This window comes from Daucus carota, chromosome 7, assembly GCF_001625215.2.
Source record: "Daucus carota subsp. sativus chromosome 7, DH1 v3.0, whole genome shotgun sequence".
Classification (NCBI taxonomy): domain Eukaryota; kingdom Viridiplantae; phylum Streptophyta; class Magnoliopsida; order Apiales; family Apiaceae; genus Daucus; species Daucus carota.
The window spans coordinates 22,429,446-22,441,727 of NC_030387.2; the positions used below are offsets into that span (position 1 = coordinate 22,429,446).

At 33.3% G+C, this 12,282-nt stretch overlaps 2 protein-coding genes and 1 non-coding gene across 3 annotated transcripts; 1 reads left to right on the forward strand and 2 right to left on the reverse strand.

Annotated features, from left to right (window-relative positions):
* Positions 1-3,114: 3,114 nt before the first annotated feature.
* On the reverse strand, positions 3,115-4,470 carry LOC108194733 (uncharacterized). The gene has a single exon (XM_017361676.2). The coding sequence runs from the start codon at positions 4,468-4,470 to the stop codon at positions 3,115-3,117; it is 1,356 nt and encodes a 451-aa protein (XP_017217165.2).
* Positions 4,136-4,242, forward strand: LOC135148152 (small nucleolar RNA R71). The gene has a single exon (XR_010286044.1). It is a non-coding gene; the product is annotated as a small nucleolar RNA R71 (small nucleolar RNA).
* A 4,787-nt stretch (positions 4,471-9,257) lies between the features above and the next one.
* LOC135147615 (transcription factor TCP15-like) lies at positions 9,258-10,408 on the reverse strand. Its single transcript, XM_064080746.1, has one exon. The coding sequence runs from the start codon at positions 10,361-10,363 to the stop codon at positions 9,329-9,331; it is 1,035 nt and encodes a 344-aa protein (XP_063936816.1). The 5' UTR covers positions 10,364-10,408; the 3' UTR covers positions 9,258-9,328.
* Between the last annotated feature and the right edge of the window lie 1,874 nt (positions 10,409-12,282).

Sequence of the window (12,282 nt, forward strand, 5' to 3'; positions counted from 1 at the left end):
CTCAGATGGATCTCAAAGGAAGAATGAGAAATCACTTCATGGTTTAGCAAAGAATCAAACATTGCCTCATAGGATGGCAAAGCATATCAAAGTTTAGTGTTTATATGAAGAAGGGTTCTAGGTTCATAGAAAGAATCCAAGTATAAATGAATGCTTTTAAGATCAAGAAACTGGGGTTTATGGAAAGAATCAATCAACTGTAAAGTATATGTCATAACAGATGTTATTTGGGGTTGATCAACTGGTTAAGGTCTGAAAGATGTGTGATTGATAACTGGTTGAGGTATTGAGGGTATGTTCTTGAAATGAAATCAGGTTCTTAGGGTAATCATCTAGAAGTTTTAAAAATTGAAGGTTTACAATTGAAATAGGTTTCGTAGCAGGTATCAAAGAATCGGGTCAAAGGTTCAAGAATCAATAAAGTAAATACTCCATGTTATAATTCAAGGAATCTGGTTGAAGGGTCAAAAATCACTAGGATAAATAATCCATGTTATAATTCACTAGATCATAGTGCTTAAAAAAAACTTCGCTAAATAATCACAACAGATACAGTAGATATCTGAAGGAAAGTCTCAGGGAACTTGCCTTATATAGCTGATCTCAAGTTTCAATTACACTTGCTCGCTATACTACTCTATCGCCACTTGCTTTTCCTTTCTACGTCTCGCTTCTTCTGCTAATCACAACAATTCTTTATCAATATATAATCTCATACTATTCTTATTATCACATCTTCGCAACGAGTTTCTATCTACCCTTCGTTTCACCCAAATCCGACTTACGGATTAAAATATATGCCAAAACAATCATATAAGGTTCACATAGGCATGTAACACATCCATCAGATATCATATAACACATATCAAATAAGATATTCAATAAAATTTATTTTCCAAAGAAGGTTTGAAGTCAAAAGGAGTTTTCTGGCATTTGATATGGATTTTAAAACATTTTTCGGAATTAAAACGGGTCAAAGAATCATTTTATAAATAAATAATCAATTTTGGATACTCAAAATCAAGTCCGAAATCATTTGAAATCAATTAAAGAGCTTCAAACATATGTTAGAATAATATTTCAAAGCTCGAAACTATTTTTCGGAATTTTAAAATCATTTAAAATAATTAAATCTAATTAATAAATCAATTAAAATTAATTAATAATTAATTAAAACAATTAATCAATTAATATTTAAATTAATTGACTAATTATAAAAATTAATTACTAATTAAAATTAATTAATAAATTAAATCAGAATTATTTTTGAATTAATAATTAATTAAAAACTATTTTTGAAATTAAAATAAATGATTTAAAATGATTTTTGAAAATAATTTGAAAAGGTTTATTTTGTAACTTTTTGAAAAGTTTGGCAGGGTGCTGGATGTAAGGTTTTTAAACCTTCAGGGTCTGCAACGCAACTTTGAAAACCCGGGGGACTAAAACCTACCATCTCCGAAACGTGGGGGATCAAACGGTAATTTTACCGTCGTCGCCACCCCACGGCCGGAGACAGCGTCGGGACTCGTCCCCCGTGCTCAGATCACCACCAAATACTCCAGATCACTAGTAGTACTCACCCTTAACACTCCTGCACCACCCAATCACGCAACCGTTCTCCACTGTGGCCGGAAAATGAGAACGAAGCTCGCCGGTGGCGAGCCTCATTTCCAGATTCCGGCGAGCTATACACAGCTCGTTCGGTCGATTTGAACACCTGTGCATACTCCCCTCAACACACTCTTTCTAATGGTACTATCCACATCAACCCAGATTCAGCGGATCGAAAAATCCGGCCAAACTCAAACTTTTCCGGCAACAAACTCAAGAACACCAAGAACACATTTTCAATAATCAAACTGACTTTTCTACATGTTATTGAACTCCAAATCAAGCATATAATATATGAAAATGCTCACAATTCAATTCTCTACAACATACAATCATCAAAACACATCCATAACTTCAAAATCAAAAAGCCCTATTTAAAGCTTATTTAATCCGAATTTAAAATCAAAAAATACGAACCCAACTGATGATTCTGCACTGATTCTGAGGTTGGATTATGATTCTACTCGCCAAAACCTTCGATTTGGATACTTGAACGCCAAAATCCGAGTCCGATAACGCTTCCAAATCTTCGTTTGAATCTCAAGAACACGAAGAACACTCTCTCGATAAACCCGTGTTTAACTGAGATTATGATTTCCCCAAATGAAATAAAGTGCGGTTAAGGCTATTTATAGTTATGAAAATTAATACCCCTTTGGAACATATATGACACGAAAATACAATGTTTAATAGCTTTATATTAATAAAACAGGTCCAATCGGTACCGGTTTTCGAGATAACTATCAAAACGGGGCTTTTTAGTCAGTCATTAGTATGCGGGTCCCATTGCAATTATTACAAGATAAGGATGAATATAATAATCAAAATATCTAGTTTCACGTTTATCGAGACAACCAGATAATTATCGATAATTTAAAATACCGAAAAACTCCGCCCGACCGGCTCCGGAACAAACCGTACTCCGGATCGAAAAAGTCAAAACATGAAAAGTGTTCGGAATATTCAAATTAAGCTAAAGGTGAATTTTGTTGAAATTTTCGGGAAGTAAAATCTCGGTACCGTTATAGGTTGACGGTTTTCGTAAAAATCAAAATAATTAATAATTAAATGTAATATACGTAATTAAATCCATAAATCAAATATAAAATCATACGACAATACATAAATCGATATGAAAATATCTAAATAAACTATATTTTGTACTGAGCATATAAAAATTGGTATTCCTCAAATTTAACCAGAAATACGTAACTAAATTAATAGAACAGGAACCAATTAATTCACAGAAATTCACATAATATTCATATAATATTCATTAATCATTCAAATAATTACACGGATAATCCCAGATGTTACAAAACTCCCTGGATCTTTCATCTTTGTAGGCAATTTATGTTGCAAGAATGAGCTACACTCCTTCGTTAGAGCTACAGTTTTAAACTCCCCCAGCCTTCTCTTCTTTGTAAGAATGCCCTTCATGAATTTCACGTAATTAGGCATCTGCTCAAGAGCCTCTACAAGTGGAATATTGATGTGAAGCTACTTCAAAATATCAAGAAATTTCTTGAACTGAACATCCTGTTTTTGCTTTTGAAATCGCTGAGGAAATGGAGGTTGTGGCTGAATGTGTGATTTCTCAGATGTAGCCTTTGGTGGAGATACCTTGTCGTTTTCGCTTTCCTTATCATCACGAACTTCCTCATTGCCACTAGGTACAACAGAATCATCATGTTTGGCATCATTAGTAGTGTTCCCCAAAACTTTTCCGCTCTTCAATGTCATGGCCTTACAATGTTCATTCCCAACACCCTTAGGCTTTTCGGTGTCGCTAGGGAGAGTACCATGTGGTCGATTCCTCAGCTCATTAGCTAGTTGCCCAACTTGATTCTCTAAGTTTCGTAAGGATGCCGCTTGACTTTGGACCAGAGCTTCAATCTGAGATCTACTAGCTTCATTCTTGATGATGTACTCCTTCAACATATTTTCAAGTGAATTAGACTGAGGTGCTTGTTGAGAAAATCCGGGTGGATAATTGGACTTTACATTGCTATTTGAAGTTCCAGAATTTGCCCCTTGATTGCTCCAAAAAAAATTAGGATGTTGCCTCCATGACTGATTGTAAGTATTCGAGTAAGGGCCACCCTTATTTTGATTTCCCATGTAAAAGACAGATTCTGGATTTGAAGGACAACTATCATAAGTATGAGCCTCACCGCAAAATACACAAGAAACATTCTTGGTTTGATTAATCTGTGAACTGAGGGATTGCTCCTTAGATTGATTACTGCCCATGCTCAGATTCTTGAGCATATGCTCCATAGATGCTAGTTGAGCCTTCATCGAAGTTATAGAGTCCACATCATAGATTCCAGCTACCTTTTTACCTGTTTGAGCTCTGGAAGATGACCACTGATAGTTGTTGGTAGCAATTGTCTCAATAATTTCATAAGCCTGATTATAGGACTTAGAGAGAAGAGCCCCATTTGCTAATGCATCCACCACCATCTTTGTTTGAGCATTGAGACCATTATAAAAAGTCTCCATCTGAATGCAATGAAGAATACCATGATGAGGACATTTTCTGAGTAATTCTTTAAATCTCTCCCATGCATCATATAAAGATTCATCATCCTGCTGTTGAAAAGAATTGATCTCATTCCGGAGCTTTGCATTCATATTGGGAGGAAAATACTTGCTCAAGAACTTTTCTGTCAAATCATTCCATGTTGTGACTGATCCTGCAGGTAAAGAATTTAGCCAGGTTCTAGCTCTATCTCGCACAGAATAAGGGAATAATTTCAAGCGCAAAGCATCTTCAGGTACTCCTTGAAATTTGAAAGAATCACTGATCTCCATGAATAGACGAAGATGAAGGTGAGGATCCTCTGTAGGCATCCCGCTGAATTGACCAATAGTCTAAAGCATTTGGAACATGACCGGCTTCAACTCAAACTGTGTTGCTTGAATATCGGGTCTTATGATCCCCGAATTTAATTCTTCGAAATGGGGTGCCGCATATTGCCGAATAGCACGATCTTTATCATCCACAATAAATGCACCCGCTGGAATGTCTCCATTATTAACGTTGTCACCCATAGCTACTTGTGTTTGCTTGATCTTGCGTTGTGCTTTTCTTCTTCTATTGAATGTTCGCTCAATTTCAGGATCAAAGCCAAATACCACTGGGTGTCTTTTGCTCATGCACAAAGAGACCTGATGAACACAAAAAAAAATTACTCCCGTTAGAACAGAAGTAACAAAAAAACCAAACTGTAAGAATATCAAATTCGCAATTAATAACTAAAATAGTCCCCGGCAGCGGCGCCAAAAACTTGTTGCGTAAAATACTAATGTGCAAGTGTACACAATCGCAAACAAGTAATATAGTAATAAATACCAGATATCGTTCCTCAAGGACTATTTAAACGTATCAATCACAAATAAAATCTTACAGTCTAGCTATCGAACACACAATAAATTGGTGATGGTTTTTATACTAAAACTAAATTTAACCAACTAAAATTATACTAAAGAGCTTAAAGAGTTTCAAATATGAGAAGATAAGTCATGATAATTACTTCCCCCTAACACAAGGATATCGGCAAAAGAGTCGCGAAATATTGCAGCAAATCACAAATTACTAGCTAGAATTCAATGGTCATAGGCTTCTCTCGAAATCACTATGGTATAATTCCTACAATTAAACCAACATATGTCTATGCCAATCTAATATTCGGAATCCAATTAAGCATCAATTCACAAAGCTATGCATGGTCACAATATATGTCTATACCGTAACTAAATTATAATCAAAAGATATAATCATGCACCATTCAAGTCTTGTGTCAATTAATCATAACCCTCTCAGTATTATAATTAACTCAATAACCCACTACAGTTGATCAGACAATAGCAAGTATTAACATGAAAAACACTTGAATGAGTAAACCACAAAATTGCATACAATACTCTTTAACAAAACACCAAAATCCTCATGCTAGGGTTCCATAAAAATCCCAACTTTATACAATTAGTTCATACTCAACATCTCAAAATCAACCAACGATGAAAAGAACATGTTCATAAGAATAAGAGTTAAGGAGAGAAATCTAAATAAAAAGATGAAGAAACAAATCCACTGAATGTCTTCAATGGCTGAAATCTCTTCCGTCTTGCTTCTTCTTTTCTCTCTATGCTTGTGCCTCCCTTCTCTATCTCGTACCGTGTCTCTTTCTAATTAGGTCTCAATACCAAACCCTAATATCTATATTAAAAGTATTTTTAATGAATTAATGAAAATACAAGGAGATTTCCGAATCAGAATAGAATTCCAAAAGAGGAAATTCGCAGTTGACTTTTTGACTCTGATTCTGGGCTGATTAGACTGGGATAAAAATGCAAGTCTACCTCTGAATTAAAGGGCTTGTTCTAAGCTTCGCGTGGGCTCTTGAATCACCTGATTTGGACTTCTAGAACTCCAGATATGGCCCAAACAGTGAATGCTGCGCAACTAGCTTCAAAATCCGAATTTTATTCGAATTAAACTCCAATTCTTGCTATTTAAACTACAATCCATATTTGATTAGAATTCCTTGCATCCTACAATAAAACATTAATATTTATTAAATAAAAATACAATTAAATACAAAATAACTAAAATATAGGGACAATATTAAGATAAAATGCACGCTTATCACCCATACATATTTATATATAATTTTTTTGATGTAATATAAATTTACTATTATAAAATCCTTACCTCAATATTGGTTGTTGAATGATGAAGATAAGAAATGTACTAAAAACTAAAAAAGAATATAATAGTTTGGTATCTTACGCTAGAGCCGTCGAGTAGCCTTTAAATATATAGATCGGATATCCGATCCGACCCGATCCGATCCGTGGTTAAATAAATGGATATGGATCCTTATTAAAAAAATCCGATTTGCTAATAATCCGATCCGATAATAATCCGGTCCGATAAAGAATGGATATGGATATGGTCAAATCCGATCTGTTAACGATCCGATCCGATTCATGCTTAACTATATTATATATTTTATATTATATTGTATTATAATATAATATATTGTTATTAATATATTACATACAAAATAAAAATTTCTAAAGATACAAGACAAAACCCTAAATCATATTTTCTTATAATCGATCAGCCGCTCCTAAGTCTTGACATGGCTCTCACTCTTGTTATCCGGTTAATCTAATAATCACTTTTTTTTTATGTAGAGTGAGTATAAACACCGGAGCTAACTCTTCCACTTAAAACCTCCTCGATCGCCTGGTTCCGTATTTAAGACATGTTTATCGATTTTAATCCATATTAATAGAGGAGCAAATCATAATCTGCTTCCTCCAAAAGTATTAAGCAACTTATTTACTTGATAAATTCTGTGTTGAAATTTTTATAGGAACATTCAACAAAGTTTTTATTAAATACTGCTTTATTAGTTTTTTTTACCTATTACGCTAAAGTTTATGAATTAATATAGTTAGAAAATATCACTTTTTTTTTGTGTGGAAGTTAAAACATTGTTCACGGTGAAAAAATATATTTCATAATTTTTAGTGGATCGGGGCTCCGATCCGATTATCCATGATCCGAGTGGACCGGATATGGATTGACTTGTAAAATATCCGACTTCTGATCCGATCCAATCCGAATCTGATAAATTTAAATGGATTAGGATATGGATTTAGCTAGAGCCGATCCAAATCCAATCCGTTTACAGGCCTGTCGAGGAAGAGTTGTGAACTGATGCGCACACACAGAAAGCTAAAAAGACAAATCGAAAGTGTAATTTTTTGTTCTTAATATTTTATCATTTATATAGACAGAGAAAAAAAAGACTTTAGTAACTTTAATATTGATAATTAACATTTACTTTGACAAACTTGATATGACATTTAAATAGAAAAAGTATTTATGACACATACTTGTCTTTATATTTCTTTCACGTCTGTTACTATTATTTTTTATATTTGATTCTATACATTTTGTACGTGAAATATATTAATAAATGGAATAATATTTTCATCACAATTATTCGTGATATATATTTTAATTTTTTTGAACAAATATTTATAAAAATATGATAAATATTATCATAGAAACATGATAAAATAATTTTTATTTCAAAAAGATTTTAATTAAATGATAAATTATTTAATTATTCTAATTTTTAAATAATAAGTCATTTTTTATTATTAATTAAATATATTAAAGAAATTAAAATTGGTTGATATAATTTTGTTTTCAATAAATTTTTGAATAAAACAAATATTAATGTTTGTGTATGCATATATACAAAAGGGTTTTTAATTTTTGGGAGCCCTTTTTTGTTTGAGGGCCCTAAACAACTGCTTAGTTTGCTTTAAGGTAGAGCGGGTCCTGATTACAAGAAACCGTATCATGAGGGGGGAGATGCAACATGCAGATGATTTGTAACTTCTGTTTTGTACAGTATGTAATCCCGGCTAGTCTATTTTGTTTTAGTTCTAAATCATAGATTTTTGTTTTCTTGGAGAATCTGGTATGAATTTGATGTAGTTAGAAAAAAGCACATGGGAAGGGTGCCAATATTATTATCATTTCATATCATATTGATGCTAGTTTAGACTGTAAATAAAGTTATTATTACATGTGCACAAGGTTTTGGACCCTCAAGTGGCCGTGTTCTCGCTTGGCCTCTGTTTCCAGTATTAATTTGTCTAAATACTGTAAGTTTGAGTGTAGAAAGTTATTAGAGTAGGTCCAATATTTTCTAGTTCAAGTACTAAATATAATCTAAAAAAATTTGTTCATAGTAATTTCGAACATATTTAACTAATAATTTAGGTGTCTTCTCTCGGTGATACAATGTATTACAGGGATTTGGTTGAATCAATTTCTTTTATAAAATGTCCTTAATTATAATAATTTTTTTAAATGCTGGATCAAACAAACAATAACTATGCAGCGTAATTTGCATCGTCAATTTTCAAGACTCCAATAGTTTTGGTATATACACAGTAGAATTTAAATTCTAAACCCAGATTACAACGAGCTTAGGCATGAAAAAGACGGAGATTTGAGGCTGAATTCTCTCACGGTACATTACTCAGCCTCCGAGCTCTGTTTCTCTGCGGTCCATGATACAATTAAATTACAAAATGTGAGACATGCTCAAACGGTTCGTCAAGAAAAAAAGATTTGTTAAACCAGGATCACTACTAAACCACTCCAGGCACGTCTGTGGACCTCGGTTATCACTTCTGATCGCATATTGGTTTGGGGAAGATAGGTGGTAAGTTTAAGTGCAGTTCCTTGTAATTAGAACAGTTCACGTCAAAACAAGCTTATAAATTCTGACTCCAGACTCAATCAGAAACAATAGACATCGGGAATCCCTGAAAGCACACGAACTTCTGGCACAAACACTCTTGCCACAGAAAGGTAATATTTTTACTTTATAACAAAGAAAGGTTATTACTTATATTCACTATTTCACATAAAATGAAAAGTACCATTATGATTACTACCATATCTGGTAACTTAAACAAAATATATAAAATCCAAATTAGATAAAAATAATTTGTGCATCTAACTTATGAGCTTGACCAGAATGGCAAAAAGCAAACCAAACAATTGGAAACTTTAAAAAGAAAATAACAAAACAACGATAACTTTCATTGATGGTTTTTCAACATGCTATGAATTCAAACTAACATTCCACCATCTCTAAACTCCAAACAATTAAATTGCGTCATCACCGGTAGTGGGAACCACCCCGGTTGATGAACTCGCAAACTGATCAACTTCAACTCCTTCTGACTGCTGCAGGTCATCCATTCCTGGCGGAACAACATTGAGATCTATTCCTGCAGAAGAGCTTACTAGATCATTTGCTTCAACCTCTTTCCACACTTCTGGTGGAAAAACATACGGGAACATCACTGTGGTAGAACCACCCAAATCAGGATTCGCTTCATCTCCTCCTGCATGAATAAAAGTAGGAAACTCCTGCGGATAGACGTTCCGGACCTCCATTGCGGATTGATTCAAAGGAATAGCAACTCCAACATCGTTCACTGGTTGTGCATTATGCATTCTTGGAGAAAAAACATCAGGAATCATTGCAGATGAATTCATTGGAGCATTCAATACAACTCTTTCTGCCCCTTGCATATCAAATGATTCGGGATTGTAAGCAACTGGAAGGTGCATAGTTGTTGATAAACTTAGGGGAAGATTTGCTTCGAGTCCTTCCACATGCTGAGAATTCTGCATCATAGGCGGATAAACATCGGCCATCATTGTTACAGGAGGACTCATTGGATGATTCACTTCAATTCTTGATGGATCGACATTGGGAGCCACCATTGTGGATGAACTTGGAGAAAAAACTGACGTTGATGATGATGATGTAACATCATACAAGCACGATATAGACTGAGCAGGAACAGTTCCTGTCCCAGTCGCCGCAATGATGGATGGCTCAGCCTGGCGGAGGAGCCACTCAATGGTCTCCCCGTTCGTGCGATGATAGAGTTCGCGAGTGAGTTGAAAAATGCGAGCAGCACACAATACTGGTATGCGAACACGATAATCACGCCCGTGAACTTTTGGCTGGCGCTCCTCAATCCTGTTATTAGTAGTCGAAACAGGGGAAATGTTTTGGGGCATTGAGGCCTTAAAAGAAGTAGTTGGCCTGAGGGAAAGACTGGTGTTCATTCTAGCTGAGGTGGACTGGCTACGAGCAGGAGAGCTAATTGCCATTGATATGGTCATTGTTGGAGATAAATATAGGGAGATTTGTTAACAACTTAGGATGTGTGTTCTTTGGATGTGTGTTCTTTGCGGAGGAAGATTAAATAGTATATATAGGATTGATCATGGGTATGAACACTCTTGAAATAAATTGAAACGTATAATACAAAGATATCATATGGTAATTATTTTACGGTTTATTGGTTACAATGTATTCCAAATTTATTACAATTGATGGCGGTTGTGGTTAACGTCCGTGTACTATATTATCTTAAAATACAAAAATAAAAGTGATTTGCAGCTGTCACTCTAAATGTGCATTGTAATAATAATAGTTCGTGATTTACAGCTGGCAGTCAGAAAATTTTTCACACATAAGTTTGGTCCTTAGTTGGAATATAATCTAATATATATATATATATATCAATAGAATCCAAATTAAGTAGAAATAAGTTTATATAATTGTGTGATCAAGACTATGAAATTTAGATCAATTCTGTTTTTACATAGGATATGCCTTCTTTGCGAAGAAAGATTAGATAGTATATATAGAATTGAACATTGTTATGTACACTTTTGAAATAAAATGAAACGTATAATACAAAGATACCATGTGCTAATTAATTTACTGTATATTAGTCATCATATATTTCAAATGTATTAAAATTTATGGCAGTTGTGGGTAACATCCGTAAACTGTATTATCTTGGAATATAAAGATAAAAGTGATTTGCAGCTGTCATTTTCAAGGCGTATTCTAATTATAATAGTTTGTGACTTACAGCTGGCATTTGAAAAATTTTCATACATAAGTATGATCCTTAGTTGGCATATAAACTAATATATATTATGTATGTGGGTTGTGTTCCACCAAGAATTTTAGAATCCTTAGCCGATTTTTATTTATAACTAGGGTTCTCTAGTAGAACTCCAAATAAAAAAATGTGTGTTCTTTGCGGACGAAGATTAAATGGTATATATAGGATTGAACATTGTTGTGGTCACTCTTGAAATAAATTGTAACGTATAATAAAAGATACTATATGATAATTGTTTTACGGTAGATTGGTCACAATATATTCCAAAATTATTACAATTGATGGCAGTTGTGGTTAACGTCCGTATACTGTATTATCTTGAATACAAAAATAAAAGTGATTTGCAGCTGTCACTCTAAATGTGTATTGTAATTATAATAGTTCGTGACTTATAGTTGGCAGTCGAAAATTTTTCACATATAAGTTTGATCCTTAATTGGTATATAATCTAATATATATATATATATATATATAGGGATAGGATCAAATAAAAACTTTTTTAAGTTACAAACTTACAAACTTTTTTTTATTCTCCTATCGTGTTAATCCTTAGTTATATAAAGTATTCATGTTGAAAATTTTTCAAAAAACATCACAATTTTTAAAAATAACGCATAAATAAATCGCGTTTTCAACACATTTATAACTGGGGTTCAACATCGGGTGTTGAACACTAATTATCATTGTGTTGAATATATCTAAAAATATGTTTAAACTATACCTCTAGGGTTTGGGTAGGGTCTAGAAACATAAATATTAGTTATATAACATGTTTACCTTAGTTCTTACATTTAAAAATTGGTTTATGTACTTCTCCACCACTATTTTAGTCAATGTTCAACAAAAAATGTTGAAAAAATATTGAACTCAAGTTATATATGCGTTGAACAAAAAAAGTTTGTAAGTTTGTAAGTTTGTACCAGAACCCTCCCCTATATATATATATATATATATATATATATATATATATATATATATATATCAATAGAATCCAAATTAAGTAGAAATAAGTTTATATAATTGTGTGATCAAGACTATAAAATTTAGATCAATTCTGTTTTTACATAGGATATGCCTTCTTTGCGAAGGAAGATTAAATGGTATAAATAGGATTGAACATTG

What these genes read in the sequence shown, in the direction of transcription:
- LOC108194733 (XM_017361676.2), bottom strand. Translation starts at nt 4,470, where the DNA reads ATGCCTACAGAGGATCCTCACCTTCATCTTCGTCTATTCATGGAGATC.
- LOC135147615 (XM_064080746.1), bottom strand. Translation starts at nt 10,363, where the DNA reads ATGACCATATCAATGGCAATTAGCTCTCCTGCTCGTAGCCAGTCCACC.